The 16,076-nt window shown below is 57.3% G+C and overlaps 2 protein-coding genes across 5 annotated transcripts in view; one reads left to right on the top strand and one right to left on the bottom strand.

Annotated features, from left to right (window-relative positions):
• Nucleotides 1-16,076, bottom strand: part of DNAH17 (dynein axonemal heavy chain 17) — a 111,358-nt gene that overhangs the window by 29,132 nt on the left and 66,150 nt on the right. The window contains exons 51-61 of the mRNA XM_024130151.3: nt 15,792-15,953; nt 15,129-15,293; nt 14,837-15,028; nt 10,139-10,405; nt 9,020-9,181; nt 6,868-7,101; nt 5,460-5,624; nt 3,730-3,825; nt 3,369-3,586; nt 836-1,043; nt 485-600 (exon numbers count right to left, since the gene is read on the bottom strand). Of these exons, the coding sequence (XP_023985919.1) occupies nt 485-600; nt 836-1,043; nt 3,369-3,586; nt 3,730-3,825; nt 5,460-5,624; nt 6,868-7,101; nt 9,020-9,181; nt 10,139-10,405; nt 14,837-15,028; nt 15,129-15,293; nt 15,792-15,953 (1,985 nt within the window). The remainder of the gene's footprint in view (nt 1-484; nt 601-835; nt 1,044-3,368; nt 3,587-3,729; nt 3,826-5,459; nt 5,625-6,867; nt 7,102-9,019; nt 9,182-10,138; nt 10,406-14,836; nt 15,029-15,128; nt 15,294-15,791; nt 15,954-16,076) is intronic.
• Nucleotides 1-16,076, top strand: part of PGS1 (phosphatidylglycerophosphate synthase 1) — a 110,479-nt gene that overhangs the window by 65,212 nt on the left and 29,191 nt on the right. The window contains exon 10 of one of the 4 annotated variants that reach the window (XM_055090466.1): nt 1,189-1,206. The exons of the other annotated variants lie outside the window; for them this stretch is intronic. The gene's annotated coding sequence lies outside the window, so the exon portion shown is untranslated. Of the gene's footprint in view, nt 1-1,188; nt 1,207-16,076 lie in introns of those variants that run through there. 4 annotated transcript variants of the gene reach the window in all.

The following is a 16,076-nucleotide window of genomic DNA, read 5'->3' as shown; positions in this document are numbered from 1 at the left end:
CCACGTGCCAAGGCTGCCGCCTGGACGCCACCGAGCACGCGCGTTGGGCGGCCGGAAGTCCGGAGGCGGCCACCTGGCCCTGTGTGGGGTGGGGACCCCAGGGTGTGCCTCATGCTTCTCAGGCCGCCGGCTCGAGGGCTGCTCCCTGACCCTACATGACACCCCAGGAGTCTGAGAGTGTTGACACGTTTGTGCCTGGTCAGCCTGAGGTCTGGCTCTAGCGTCCTCCGAGCAGCCCTCCTTGCCAGGGACCAAAAGACCACGTTACCTTGGCAGAGGCGAGTCCACGGCCCACGGGAGGCCAGGCACGCAGCCTGGGGGTCTCCCGGGGTTTATCTTATCACTTTGTGCTCAGAAAGTGGGGGCTGGGGGCCTTGCTGCCTCCACCTGGGGCGTAGCCCCCCGAAAGGCCATTCTGTGGGCTCATCCCTTTCGGGGGGCGGTGTCTGAGGACAGGAGGGGTCCCTCGGAGGGAGGGAGGCACCTGTTAGCCAGCGAGATCACACTACTGGTGGCATCAGCCTCCTGCTGACACTTGATTTTCTCGGCTGTCGCTCTTTCAAATGCCGACGTCAGGTTGCTCAGGTTGGCGTTGAGTTCCTGAAGGAACAAGACAGACAGGCCCTGAAACCGGGCAACGCTGGGTGTCCCCAGCTCTCCTCCCAGCAGTGGGAGCGGCCGAGCCCTGGGGGCCGGGAACACGGCCGACGCCGGCGGCGTCCGGCTGGTCAGGTCCCCACATCGGCTGCGTGCTCTCGCGCTGTTCCATAATTCATGGCAGCGGCTGTGCCGCCAACGGAGACGTGGCCCAGCCGTGCCTGCACACGGCACTCACAGCGATCTCGTTTTTGATGCGGGAGAGCTTCTCCTGCGCCTCGGCCAGCTCCGCGTTGGCCTCCTCCAGGGCCTGCCTCTTGGGGGCCACGTCGCAGTAGACCTCGTAGAAGCGGACGATATTGATGCACCAGGAGCACAGGCCCGCGGCGGCCGTGGACTTGGAGCGGATGAACTCGGGGTCGAACGTCGGGTTGCCTTGGTAGGGCCTGGAGCAGGAAGCGGGCGCTGAGGACGCAGACCTCCGGCCACCCCCGCCCCGCCTCCGGCTCCGCATCCGTCCGCGGCTCCGGTACCCATTACGAGCAACAGGACGGGGAGCACGTTTAACTTTTTTTTTTTCCCGTATCTTAGTGATTACAGAAAGAAGAAGAAAGAATGAAACTCAGAATTCTGGCCTCTGGAGTAGAATTTGGAGGGTGAAGGGGAACGGAAGTAGTGATTTCAAGTCCTATATTCTAGATGATGGAAGAAAACCTGTGTTTTTTTTTAAATCCTCTCTGTTCCTGCTGCTTTATATGGCTGGTCTCATTTTCATTCTGCAACGACTCCAGTCTTAGGCAAAAAGACAGGGGATCGGGGGGTCAGCAACTTGCCCAGAGTAACGCCGACAGGAAGTGTTGGAACCAGGGTTTCTTCACCAAGTTCTCACATCAGGGGCCGCGTGGCAGGTGCTGTTCTGAGCGCTGCCCGTATGTCAGGTCCTGGAGCCACCCCTGCCCTGGCACGTGTCCTCACGCATTCTGACTCTGGGTAACAGGCCCAGAGAGGCTGAGTGTCTCTCCCAAGGTGACACAGCTTGGACTGGGCAGTGCGGGAATTCACACGGAGCCAGGCTGCCCCAGAGGCCACCCCCGCTCCCCCGCACCCCCCACACACAACGGGCCACTTCTGCGTCCCCTCAGCTCAGTGCCCGGTTTTCAGGGATCACCAGGGAGGCTAAGGCTCTAAGGATGAGACTTACAAGGGGTGATGATGGAGGTGTTATTGTACTAGAGGGATGAGGAAAAATGCCCGTAGATGCAGTTAAGATGCTCTAGAAACTAGAGCATCTTAACTAGAGTTTTTAAAATAATGGCAACATCATTGAGCACAACAGACTGAGCCGTCTTCAGGAAGAATTCTAAATGGACAGTTCAAAATAATAATTGAAGTGTGATTTGAATTTAGGTGGGGAACGTGGCCCATCACCTCCTCCCTCTGGCATATTTTATGCTTCATTTAGGCAAACAGTACAATGGGTCTGCGTCTTTTGAGCACAGCATGGGGACAGCATGGGGAGGTGGCTGTTGAGAAGTTTGCCGGGTCACAAGGAGAAGACATTTATCATGGCGTTATTTATACGGCAGAAACGGAGACAGCCTAAACCCTCAGCAATGCAGGTACAGTAAGTCAATTACGGTTCATCTGCAGCAAAAAAAATCAAGCTGATCAAGTGTTTTGACAACATAGGGAAAAGTCTTTTTTCCCCCACGATGTTAAGTAAAAGATAAAAAGCAGAGCAGATAATTGCATATACACAGTATTCTTTCAACTACAGGGAAAAAAACTTGAGAAAAAAGACGGAAAGGAAATAGGCCAAATGTTGACACAGGCCGCTCCCTGGAGGTGGGTCTGTGTTTTTCTTGTCTTTTCTCTTAAACTTTAAACTACTCCTTAGTCATCAAATGCTTTTCGATCGTCCAGCCCTCTTCCTCAACAGATGGAGCTGAGAGAGGTTGGAGTCTCACCTGGGGTCATGAGAGGGGCTCCCTTTCTCAGTTGGGGTCAGGTCAGGTCGGCCCTGAAATCGGGTTGCCAGGGGACGGCCAGGCAAAGAGCGTTCACAGGTGCAGTGCTCACCAATGCTAGCGCGTTGGATTTATGGGGCAAAACGTGGAGGTCCCCCCTGTACACCCTTCCCAAGTCCCACTAGGACCCTTTGCTTGTACCTGGACAAATATCTCCTCAAGCAGCAAAATACAAAGAAACTATAAGGGACTAAAAATACTACATGCATATGCACAGTTGGGGCAAATTATGAACAAAACGATACAGAAAGGCTAAAACCCAACTGCCTTTTCTGAGGTGTTGGAGCCAAAGCCGGGTCCTGTGCATGATCCTTGCACAGGGCACCACCGAGGGGGTGGGCAGGCCACTTAAGCTCCCCCTCCGACCCCCCCCACCGATCCACCCCTGCCCTCCCCCCATTTACGGGATCAGCTCACCCCCCACCCCCCGAGCAAGGTTGGGGAGACAGAGGGTGATGAGGCTCCCCACAAGCTCGGCATCATGCTTCACCTTGACGCCTGGGCAGCTCAGGGGCAGGCAGATTCGCCCAGACTGCTGCCTGCTGTCTCCGGGGGCCCCACCTCGCCCTGTGCCGCCCGAGACCCTGCCCACTCCAGCAAGCATAGACTTCCCTTGGCACCACGCGGTATGGGGCCAGGGGCAGGCGGGAGAAGATTCGGGACCACACAGTGCCTGGAGGTGACGTGCTCCCGACAGGATGGGGACTGAGCTGACCCCATGGGGGCAGCCGAGCCCCAACTCACTGAAATGCTTTCAGGCAGGCCTCGGGGATGTGCTCCTTGTCAAACTTTCTCAAGGAGTCCAGGAAGGTGTCCACTTTGCCCATCATGATTTTCGCAGCTTTCCAGCTCTTGTCCTTGGGGATCCTGCCCCCGGGTGCAGTCAGAATCATCACGGCGGCCGTGACATTGACCACGGCGTCTGGGGGCGACCCGAAGGACTTCAGCTCTGTCAGGTTGTTCTGCAAAGACAGACGGACAGCCTAGAATGGGGATTTAGCCCCGAGCAGGACCAGGAGGCCCCCGGTGATGGCCCCACGGCGTCTCCTCTCTTCCTCTCTTCTCAGGCGTCGTGATCCCCGTTTCTTCCCCCTCCTGCCCTCACCTTATTCAGAGTGTCAAGGGCCTCCTGCGCGGCCAGTAGGGCTGGCTCTGCCTTGGCCAGGTCTGTTTCACAAGCTTTTTGTTTCTCAGCAACATTCTGGAAAGGAAGGCAGATGGGAGAGATGGATGCAGGGGTCCGTCTGGGTGGCGTGTGTGAAGGGGGGGCCCTGGGCGGTGTGAGGGGCAGGGAGGGGTGAGGAGGGGAGTTGCCCTTCGCTCTCGCTTGCTGGGTCACCGTCTGAAGCCCGCCTTTCCCCTCCCTGCCTCCTTTGCCCCGAAACACTCAGGTTAGAAGGAGCTGGGTGTCAGCTGACCTGGGATTCAGGGAGGGGAACTGTTCCTTCTCTTGGCTCCAGCTTCCAGGACCAGAGGGGAAACCTGGGGCCACACAGGCCACTCCCTGGCTTTGAGGCCTTATTTCTCGGTGCCACTGTGTCATCCCTCCAGGATGGACCATTTCAGAGGTACAGCCCACCCTCCCCTTAAAGTGAGAACATCTTCATTCACACACGCACGCATTCATTCATTCACGCACGCATTCATTCATTCACGCACGCACGCATTCATTCATTCACGCATGCATTCGCTCTTTGGGTCGGGAAGAACCCCTCTGAGCCTTCAGGCACCAGGCAGAGAGACCAGGAGAAGCTTGGTACCTATCAATCAGGAGTAGCATCTGCGTGACAACAGAGATAAAGAAGCCAGTCGGGGCTGGGAGCTTTTGCTGGGCAAGGAGGGAGGAGGACAGAAAGAAGAGGGTCTCTCTGCAGAAAGCCTCCTGGAGAATCCCATTCCGTACCTTACTTTAGGGACGTGTGGGACACGACTCAGGGAACAGGGCATGGAAGGCACTGACTTGGCCGGTGGTGCTGGGAAGCTCCAGGCTTCCCTGGAGCATGCCTGATGGGGCCATTTCTGGATCAGGGGTTGGAGAGGGGTGGGCACCCAGATGTTCACAGCTGCATGTGAGTATCAGACGGCAGGTCCCTGAGTTCAGGGTGCAGGTGTGGGTCCTGGCCTGGATCCTGACTATGTCACTTGCTAATTTTGAGACCTCGGGCACATTGCCAAGCACCCTAACAGGGCTGTGGTCATGCAGGTTACAATGAGGGATGGAGCAGAGCTCCTGGCTACCCCACCTGGCCCGGGACCCTCCGCACTCCAGCACTGGTGGGAAGGGAAGGGCTCAGGTCCCCCTCCTGTTGGCCTTGGAAGGAGGCTGTCTCAGGCAAAGAAATGACTTGCTGCTGTCCTCCCTCTCAAGAGACAGCAGACAACTCCTGGGACTCTTAATTTAGACACTCACACAGGTGCATGACTAAGGACAAAGAAGGCCTGCGGGAAAAGGCGATGAGAAATCAGCCCAAGCACATGAACCTTCAGCGTGGAGCCCACCAGGGCCAGTGGCGCTGGAACATCTCGGGGCTCCGGGTGCAGCAAGTCTGAGGGACCAGGGCTCCGAGGAAGGCTTCTCAAGCCTTAACGTGCTCACAGGCCACCGGCATCTCACTAAGATGCAGACCTGATTCAGCAGAGCATTTCTTACCAGCTCAGGAGATGCCACTGCTGGGGCCTGGGAGGGCAGCCCTCTGCTGAGCTGGGGGCCCTGCGCTTGGGAGAGACGCCCTCCCTGCGGGGCTCCTGCTGGTGTGCCCGGGCCCGTAGGAGATGCTGGCCACCAGGGGAAGGGGCCCAGCTGAGCAGAGCCGCATGTCGCTGCCGTCCACCCACCTTGCTGATGACCTCCACCTCGAGCTCTTCCTCATCGGCAATGGCTTTCTCTTTGCTGACTTTCTCTGTTTCCACACCCACCACGTGGATCAGCTTGTCCGCATTCTCGTTTTTCTGCTTGAGCTCAGCCTCCTGAATCGCCAGCTTGGCTTTTAAATCAGCCACCTAGAGGAGGAGGTAAGGGAGACAGGCAGGCTGGGGCCCCGGCCACCGCACGCTGCCCCCTCCTCGGCCGGGCTGGTGGCCGTGGGAGCCGCGGGGCCGAGCAGAACAGCAGGCCTGCCGGTTGCTTACCACTCCCTGTGACGCATTTCTAAGCGCTTTTTCAGCTTCTCCAAGGTAAGTATTTACTGAGCACCGACTGTGTACACAGGGTCGCAAGTATAAGACCCATTCCTGTTGTTCAAGGAGGTGGCAATCAGGGTGGCCGGATAAAAACAATGTCAGCAGAGGCAGGGTGCTGAGGAGTTCTGGGGAGGCTGGTGGGGCTGCGAGTCTGGAGCCGGGGATAAAAAGCTCCCTCGGGCACTCGGGTGAGGCCCTAGGCAGCCAGGCGGAGGGAGTTCTGGGAAGTGGTAAGTGACGGGCTGAGACACCCTTCCCCATCTGGATGATTTCTAGCACGAGGAGGCCACTCCGTCGCTGTAACCGCCCTCTCCTGGGTGCATTTCCTGTGTCCCGGGACCACTCCCAGAAGGTACATTTGGGGAAAAAGAAACGCCTGCTGAGCCGGGCTTCTCCCTTGCTCCTATCCAGGGAGGGAGCAGGCTGCTTCTTGGCTCCGGCAAGCTCTGTCCAAGGAATGGACAGCCCCACCACCGTGTTCCCCTCTCCGCCCCCATGGGGTGGCCTTGGCTCCGTGCAGCAGCCTGTGTCAGGGGCCACCCTCCACCTGTGCTTTTGCAGCTCCAAGGCCTGCGGCAGCTGTTTACCAGGCTCCCGCGGAGACGCCAGCAGTGGGCGGTAAAGAGGGAGCCGGGGCTACACCACGGAGGATATTTAAAACCAGGCAGAAAGGAGAAACTAACACACTATTGTAAAACAGTTATACTCCAATAAAGATGTTTAAAAAAAAAAAAAAATTAACACGGCGTGAAAGTACGGCAGATGCTGCTCTTCCATCTAGGCACCGCGGTGTGGACGGGGCTCCGGGCTGCACCCGCCTCCACGGGCTGCACTTGACTGGATGAGCAAACCCCACCAGACGCGGGACCCCCGGGAAGCACCCGACGTAACATCGGCACCCGGAAGGCATTTGGGATCCACCGTCTAGGTGAAAACCCGTATGCTTCCTGTGGTTTTTTGCCAGTGGAAGTTTCTCCGAGGCAGGGGTCCCGGTCCCCTTACTTTGTGTCACATGCCTGGGGGAAGGTTCCAGAAGCACATCCCGAGGCCCCAGCTCTCCTACCTGAGAGGCTGTGCTCTGCAGCTTCATCAGCCCGTTCTCCAGCCTCTCGATTTTGGCGACCAGCTCCATCCTCTTCTTGGCCAGTAGGTTCTGGTACAGTTTGATCTGCTCCAGGAAGGTTTTGGGCGTGGTGTAGTTGTAGCGCCTCTCGGTGGCGAGGTACACCTTGGACATCTCATTGACGGTCGTGTGCGCGTAGGACATGAAGAGGCTGATGGAGGCCTTAACTTCTGGCTACAAAGACAAGACAGAACCATTCATTCCCTGGTGCCCTGGTGGAAGAGGAGGCTGCTGGCCACAGTGGACCACAAGGTGGGTTCCCTTCCTTGCTGAGGACCCTGGATGAGTGGTACCCCCTCTGTCAACCTTGGCGGTTCAGCTGTCAAATGAGGCTCAAGACAACAAGGCCTGCAGGGCTCTCATGGGCGACGGTGGTATTGCATCACCAAGGAGCCCGGTCACAGCCAAGGTTATTACTGTTCTCTCTCTGACTCACACACTTGCATATACAACATGCTTGAATAACCAGGTAATTTCTGCAAGCATTTATCGGACATTTCCTGTTCCAGGCCCTGGGGTTTTAGTAACTCCTTTCCCAGCCCCCTCTGGCCCGCGTCCACGCCAGGGTCACGGCCCCACCACCGGGGCCTGCCCCACCTGCCCGAAGACAGGTACTGGGGGCTTTGCCCCAGGAATCGTTCAAGGGATGTTAACCGTAATTCAGGTTAATTTGGGAATGTGTTCATCCGACACACGCTTCTTCGGCATCTACTCTGCAGCCCTCGCTGGTGCCAGTGGTGGGGCCGTTCGCCGTTCCCAGGAGGCCCCCGCCTCTACAGGCACTCGGGGTGTGGAGGACACGTGATGGCGGCATTTCTGGGAAAGGCTCGGCCTGCAACTGAACGCTCTAACAGTGATAAGCGGGGGGCTTTTCCCATCTTTAAAAACTAGGGAAGAGGTTAATTTCAGGCTTATTTTATTCCACTTCATAACTGAATATGTGTTCAAAATAAATCAGACACTATAACCACGTGGGATTTATTCTAGGCCTGCGTATCACTTGCATCAGCTGGGTCACAGGTTGTTGCCCATTTCTAGGCCGGCAATGAGCACAAACGGTGAATGCGGGCACCGTCTTTCAATAAAAGAAAGACACCGTAGGGACTTCCTTGGCGGTCCAGTGGTAGAGAATCCGCCTTCCAATGCAGGGGACGTGGGTTCGATCCCCGGTCAGGAAACTAGGATCCCACATGCCACGGGGCAACTAAGCCCGCAGGCAACGACTGAGCTCGTGCGCCTCAACTAGCGAACCTGCGGGCCGCAAACTACAGAGCCCACGCGCTCTGGAACCCGTGGGCCACAACTAGAGAGAGAAAACCCGCACGCCACAACTAGAGAGAAGCCCACGCACCACACTGAAGAGAAGCCCGTGCGCCACAGAGGAGATCCTGTGTGCCGCAACGAACACACAGCCCGACCAAAAAATAAAATAAATAAATAAATAAAATGTTAAAAAAAAAAAAGAGCCTTTAAAAAAAATAAATAAATGAAAGACACTGTAAAGAAAAAGGAAAAAAAAAAAGAGAAAAAAAAAAAAAGAAAAGAAGGCTCATATCACCCCCTCTTACTTGTCATGCCCTATAAAAGGCAGGTCAAAGGTGAGGGAGCAGCCCTGGGCAGAGCCCTGTGGGCGGAGCCATGTTGGAGCCCAAGGCAAGAGGAAAAAGTGTGCGCCCTATACACTTACCAAGGTAAATACGGGCTCTGCAGTCGGCTCCAATCAGGGACTATGTTCAAAGCCCAAGCTGCTCAATCTGTTCGCACGTGGGATCCCCCGGAACCAGCCCTGTGGGCCCGCGGCCGCATGAGGCCCGGAACCCCCAGCTGATTGAAACGACCATTTCCCTGGCACAGTAACTCGGGGCCAGAAAACCAACAAACGGCAGCCTGTCTTTGTTTACAATTTTGATACTTTTGAGCATTTCAGCATCAATGTTGATTTCTAAAAACACTGCATTAAAACATCACTGATCTTGATTAAGTTTTTGGTGCCCCCTTAAGTTTTGCACCCAAGGCGAGTGCCTCAGCTGCCTCACCCTACTCCCGGCCCGACGGGGACCCCTCCCTCCCGGCTCTGTGCCCCGTGACTCACCTGAACCCCCTCGGTGTCCTCAAGGAAGCGAGCGCTGACGGACACCAGGGCGTCCTCTGGCCACTCATGGAACCAGTCGATGGCTGTGCAGTTGACCACGGCAGGGAATTTTCTTGCTCGTACACGCAGGACGGAACCCACGGGGGAGAAACACAGGATTACCTAGAAGTGGACACAGTTGCTGCTGGTTGGGGGCGGCGGTGCTGGGGCCGAATCACGCTGCCTTTGCAGAAAGCCCCTTAGAAGGAAAAGCTCTCTGCGTGGTGTCCATCTCCAAGTGCGGGGGTGGGGAGAACATTCCCAGGTCCGGGCTGGCAGTGAGGCCATCGCATCACGATGTGAGGGCGCAGGGGAGCCCCGAGCCCTCCTGAGGTGCCCCCACAAAGGGGGAAGGGGGGCTGGGTGCAGGAGGGAGTGGGGCGTGGGCAACCACACTGGGCAGGTGAGGCCCCAGAACAGGGAGGGCTACGGTCCTTTCGCAGGTCTGGTCCCTGGGGGGGAGGGAGGAACGAGAGCAGGGCCACCTGGCCAGGGGCAGCTGTCCTACTGGTCACGGACGAGGAGGGAGAGAAGGACCCAAAGTGCTCTCGGTCTAACTTGGGTAGCTCAGCCAGCTTCCCCAGGGAGGAATGTTGAAGGTCAAGGTGAACTAATCTATTTAAACGTGCTCTATGGCGGGGGAGGGGGGGAGCGGGGGCGGGGGGATGTGGACATAGAAATCACTTCTTTCGGCCACAAGGCACTTCTAACAGCCCACCTCCGTCAGGCAGCCCACCATACTCTCCTAACAGTTTTCCATTTCCTGTGTGGGAACAGCCCCCAACTCCTCCCCGAGTGAAGAACCAGCCCTTAGACGGTCCCCGGGACCGCCCCCCCCCACAAGCCCGGGAGGGGGGGGGGGGGGGGGGGGGGGGGGGGGGGGGGGATGTGCACATAGAAATCACTTCTTTCGGCCACAAGGCACTTCTAACAGCCCACCTCCGTCAGGCAGCCCACCATACTCTCCTAACAGTTTTCCATTTCCTGTGTGGGAACAGCCCCCAACTCCTCCCCGAGTGAAGAACCAGCCCTTAGACGGTCCCCGGGACCGCCCCCCCCCACAAGCCCGGGACCCCCTACCTTCAGGTGCCTGCGCGCTTTCTCAATGAAGAATTTCCAGCACGCCTCCCGGGTGTCCGTCAGGCCCAGGGACTTCACTTGCGGCCGCATGGAGGAGATGATGTTCTCCACCTCGTCGTCCGTAAACAGCCCCGGGACCTCCCCCGAGGCCAGCAGGTCATTGATCAGCACCAGAAACTGCTCCTCGGCCACCTGGGAGTCCGTCATCAGGAACACCGAGGGAACGTTCTTCACGGCCGACTTGATGTACTGGGCGCCGAGGTCAAGCTGGACCCGAGGAAGACACCCTCAGAGGTCTTGCCAAGAAGATGCTCGTGTAGAAGCATCTTCCACCACCACCCAGACGGGGGCACCCAGAGATCAGCTCCGTAAGAAATGGGCAGGGTCTGTAGATGGAGACCCAGGGCCTTCAGTGGAGGACACCCAGGCTTGTGGCGGCTCTACTCGCCACAGGTCCAAAGTGGAAGCAACGCGGGCGTCCCTCGACGGATGGATGGATAAACACAAATGGGGTCCATTCACACAGTGGGATATTATTCTGCCTTAAGAAGGAAGGAAATTCTGACCATGCTACAACACAGAGGAACCTAGAAGACGACATGCTGAGTGAAATCAGCCAGTCGCAAAAGGACAAATAGGGTTTGTCCTCCTATGAGTAGGATTCCGCTCATACGAGGTCCCTGGCAGAGTTGGATTCACGGAGACAGAAAGTAGAACGGTGGGTGCCAGGGACTGTGGGAAGCGGGGCGGGGGAGTTAGTGTCAATGGGGACGGAGTTTGTGTCTGGGAAGATGAGGAGGTTCTGGGGACGGACGGTGGGGGTGGTGGCACAGCTATGTGAACGTATTAATGCCACTGAATGGTGTGGTTAAAATGGTAAAGTTTGTGTTGTGTGTGCTTTACAACAAAAAAAGGAGTAAAAAGCTTAAATGAAGACCCTGGAAGAGGCCCCGAATAAATACACCACAGGCTGGGAGGGGGAGGCTGGAAAGAATGAATAAGCCTTGAAGTATTCCCTCTGCTTTTATCATAGCTTCTATCACATTACTAGTGGGTGTTAAAGAAATAACTTGACAAAACAATTGCATGGTAATTCTGGATGAATAAATGGAGGAAAATAGTAGGAAAAGAAAAGCATGTTACAGAGCAGTGTGAACAGCTTGCTATGTTTGAAAAGTGCCAATTTACATGTATAACTTGTAAATATATATTAAAATGTCTGTCAGTGTCATCCAAGTACAAAGGTGAATTTTCAGAGGTTTGGTGATTTGCTTTTCTTCACCGTCTAACTTTTAAATGAGACCTGAGAGCCTCTGTAATTATTTTAACGGCTTTAAAACGTCCATTGTAGGCATCCCGAGTAGCTCTCTCCTGCCCTTTGGAAGCGGCGCACCTCCCTGACACCCGTTCAGAGAGAAACATCACCAAGGTCCCTCAGCTGGAGTTGACAGGGGTATAACTGGGGTCAAAAGGCAAGCCCCAAATTCCAGGTTTTTGGGAAAAGCTTAGAAAGCAAATCAAAGGGAAGCCCTGAGCCTGGGAGAGCAGAGGCTTCAGGTGGGATCCGCGCCCTGGTCGCGCCCTCGGGCGTGGCCTCCAAGGCGGGTCCTACTTGGAGAGGCGGCGGGCCTGGGTGTTGAGATACATCACTCTTCCCGCTGTACAGTCCATCGTGGATGCGGGCTGGGGGCCGACGACGCCGGCATCAGCCGTACGTGTCTAAACGCGGGGGCTTCGTCGCGCGCGCGAGCCCGGCGGTCGTCTCGGGAAGGCGAGTGTGGCGACTGCACAACAGAGGGCAGCTCCTGGCTGGTGCGGGCTCAGCCTGCTCCGCTGTCAGGCTGACCCCGGAGTGTTCCTCCCTCCTGTGGTTTGGGAATGAATGAATTTGGGAGGGGCCGCGAAGCTCCACCAAGTTCAGCTTTTGAATCCGGCTCCACCGGCTGAGGCAAGGGATCTGCTTGGAGCGAAGGAAGCTGGTTGCTGCAGGGACCCAGGTCAGAGCGGAACATCCTGGAAAGACCGATGGTCCCTAAAGGCCGAGGGCCGGCGCGGTGGCTCCGGGCCTGCAGCACCGCTCTTCCCCCTATCCCGCTTGCCCCGCTCCTGGATAATCGGGATTTGCTGCGCCTTCTGGCCGCTGCCCTTTCTCTTTGGCTCCCGCCCCCGGGCTCTCTCCTGGGGCCCCCAGGGGAACCTGCTCCGGCCAAGACCTCAGGGCCTCTCCTCGGCCGCAGCCCACTGTCCTGCCTGGAGCCTCTGTGGCCTTGAGCGTCACGAAGCTCGGCCCTCTCCGGCCTTCCTGCCGTGGCGCTTGCCCCGTCCCTGCTGACCGCTGCTCCGGCCCGTGGTCTTCGTCCTGCCTGCCCGGGATCCCGTCCTCCTCAGCCTCTCCACCTCTCTGGCACGGACTCCTCCACCCGCACGCGCTCAGGCTGAGGGGCCGAGATCTCCACCTGCCGCCCTCTCCTGCACTTCCCAGCCCCACACGTCCCAGTGCACCTTGGCCATCTCCCGCCAAGCGTCCCCTCAGTTCCTCCGACGGCCACGCACACGAGGCCGCACGTTATCTTGGTTTCTCCTGGCACTGGAGTCTTGGCCGCCCTCGCCCCCAGCCCAGTCCCCCTCCTGCCCCTGGGTCTCAGGGCTGCTCCCCGCCCCTCCCCGTTCAGCATTTGCTGCTGAGACGTGGGCCTGGGGACCCAGCAGGTGGGAGTCCAGCTAGGCTCCCACTCCTCCCGTCAGGGCAGGGCAGGGCGCTTGCCCACCCCGAGGGTCTCGCTCCGTCTCCGCCTCCTCCCTTCGTGTTGCACTGCCTGGTTCCAGCCTTCGTGGGGTCACCGGGGCTGCTGTGGTACCCCCCTACCCGCCACCCCTGAGCGATCTCTGCTGCCTTCAAGCCATCCTCCACTCTGTCCCAGGACACCACCAGATCCTGCCCCTCCTCTGCGCAAACGACCTTGACAGCATCTTGTTTTCTCGGGACCAAGTCCAGGATTTTCCACGAGGCACACGATGACCCTTGGGTTTGGATCCTGACCCTTTTCCCGCCGCATCTCCAAACTCCAGAGGGTGCCCGTGGCTTATGGTACGACTTTATAATAATGTTACATCATCATGAACGCATCTGTTACGCTAATAACATATACATTGTTAACTTCGTACTGTGACACTATCATTTGAACAATAATAACACATCTTATAACTGTTCAGGAGTCCGCTTCCCCTAATGCGACGCAAGGTCCGATAGCCCTGTTTATGGCTGTCCTCACTTCCGAATCCACAGAAGCTACTTAATAAATAACAAATATAATAATAAATACTTAATAAATGATAACAAATGAGGAGTACAAACCCAGTTCGTCACGGGCGTAGGAGCAATGAATTGTGACGAAACAGATCACAGAGCTGCTGCAGCTAATGCCAGGGGATAAAACAACAGCTGCCACAGTTGGCCCCAAAGTGAGGCCAACAAAATCCTCACAAGGACAGGGCAAAGAGTATGACGCAATCAAGAAAATAAAGCAATACAAATAAGCTAATAGACTAGAAACTTCTCCAGGGGAGACAACTCAGTACAACGATACAGCTCCGGATGCGAGGATTCTAACCACGCTGAGCGCGCTCGGGGAGTCAGTGCGAACCCAGCCGCTCGGCTTAGCTGGGCGCCGCTAAGACCCAGGACACGCCGGTTCAGTTCAAGAGGCGGTGTCTGGCGGAACCTACCCTAGGGAGACCTCTCCCTTAAGGCTGGGATTTTAAAAATACCGCCAGCTGGCTAGTCCTCTGATAGGAAGAGTAGAACGCACTGGGGGCGATGACAAGCTGGACGCTTACCTGGAGGCTGCTGTCCCTGGCACAGCCTGCTTGGCCTCGTCGGGAGAGCAGGGCTGAGAACTAGCTCACCGTCCGTCCCCATCGTCCTTCCTGGGGCCTCTGCCCGCAGACCACCCCCTCCTGCTGAGGTCCCAGGGTGCCAGGCTCTGGCAGGGGTCCAGGCCACCCCCCTAAGGCCACCTGGCCAGCAACTGCCTCGGAGCCGTGAGCGGAGGGGAGGGTCCCCTGGGTCTGGCATTGTCCTGGCCCACAGAAGCAGCCTCGACACCAAGGCAAAGAGAGATGAGCCGTGTAACGTGGTCCAATCAATTTCAGCTCTAATCCGAGACACAACAATGGTAAGCTCTAGACTGATCGTGTTTGACTAGCACACAGGTCCCCGAGAGAGCAAATTTTCGGGAAAAAGAAATCAATAAAAAGCCTCGGCGGCACGTCTTGGGGATGGGAGACCTGAGTCAAGCTTACATTTATTTGAATAACTCAAAAAAGCAGCCTCCCAGAACCCTGAGCAGGTAGTTAGACAGTTAGTGAGCACCGGTTCTGAATTATTTAATCTGGAAAACTGGGAAAGATGCGGCACGATTTGATGACCAGAGACGAGAACCAAATCTCTTTGCCGCTATTATCTGAGGTGACTCTCTACTGGCTCTCATCTACCGGAAACCCACACTTCCTTTTACCTTCGTCACATGGCCGTGGGCACCGGCCGAATGTGTCCCTGGCCTTTACCGTCTAAGATAAACACCCTGCTGGTGACCTTCACGTTCTCTGCGCTGGATGCTTCATTTGGGGAACGGGACTGGGGAGACTCTTCTCCGCTCCCCCTCCCCAAGGGCGGCTTATTGAGAGGCGACTTCTCACCTTGAGGTCTGGGATCCCGTAGCCCTTCTTGAGGGTGATCTGGAACACGTCCAGCGCGCTGATGTACGCGGCCAGGCGGGAGAGGCTCTGTTTGCCGCTGCCGCCCACCCCTACCAGCAGGGCGTTGCCCCGTGGGGACTCCAGGATGCGGTTGATCCTGCAGATGTGGGCCACCGCGTCCTCAAACAGCACCTGGAGAGACCAGACCAGAGAGACCCCGGGCGGCTCACCGCGCAGACACGCCCCCCTCGTCCCTCCCCACACCCCTGCCGCCTGCATGAGCCCCGCTCACCAGGTTCATGGCCGCGTTGACCTCGTTGTAACTGTCCAGGACTTCCACCAGGAGCTTGTTCAGGGCAGCCACGTCAGTCACCGGCAGGTATTTGGGATCGCCAATCCCGTGAGCAAAGTGGCAGTAGATATTGGGTTTGGCGAATAAGAGCTCGTCACCAAGATCCTAGACGTCAGAGACAAGATGCTTCTGTTGTCGCTGCCTTGGGCACACAGATCACGAACAGCAGCCCGAGCACCTTGCCCGGCGGCCTCAGAACGTCAGGCCACGTCTGCAGGGGCCCACACTGCTGCTACCAGGGGCTCTGCAAACCACTGGGCAAAATCCCCTGGTCCCTGCCACATCAGGAATGAACTGAGAGTCCAGAAAATTGATTCCACCACGAAAACCCCGGACACACTGGCGGAGCACGTCGACCCCAGCACAGCTGTCTGTGGCCAGCGGCTAGAGGAGGGAGGTCTTCACCTCCTGACCTGTCGAGGGCTCCACTCCTCCTTGCTCGGGCCACACCCACGTGGCAGAGTCATCTCGTGGGACCCAGCGTGGTCCTTCCCGTCCCCACCCCAGGGCCCTTGCAGGGGGGCGGGGTTGTCACGGGGTCCAGACACTCTGCTCCTCGGAGCCTTCCTGGGCTTGGCAGGGGGACATGGTGGCCTGACGTACGTCGAAGAACTTCTTGGTGGAAGCGATGGCGACTCTGCGCAGCGTCTCCTGGTCCTTCTCATCCACCATCTTGTCGCCGTACACACGTTCGGCTTCGTGCAGCCAGAGGCGGACGAGGTCTAGCGGGATTCTCAGGGTCTCTGTGGTGGAGAACAGGAGCCCCTGCCCCAGATGCGGGATGGTCAGCATCCTTAGCTGTGTCCGGGAGGCAAGCCGAGCACCGCATGTGGGTTAAACGAGAAAGTGGCCGCTTCCCCAGGGATGACCCTTTAGGCTGTGGTACAG

This window comes from Physeter macrocephalus, chromosome 14 (genome assembly GCF_002837175.3).
Source record: "Physeter macrocephalus isolate SW-GA chromosome 14, ASM283717v5, whole genome shotgun sequence".
Taxonomy (NCBI): domain Eukaryota; kingdom Metazoa; phylum Chordata; class Mammalia; order Artiodactyla; family Physeteridae; genus Physeter; species Physeter macrocephalus.
The sequence above is the reverse complement of the archived record's forward strand: the minus strand, read 5'-3'. Positions and strand labels throughout refer to the sequence as shown.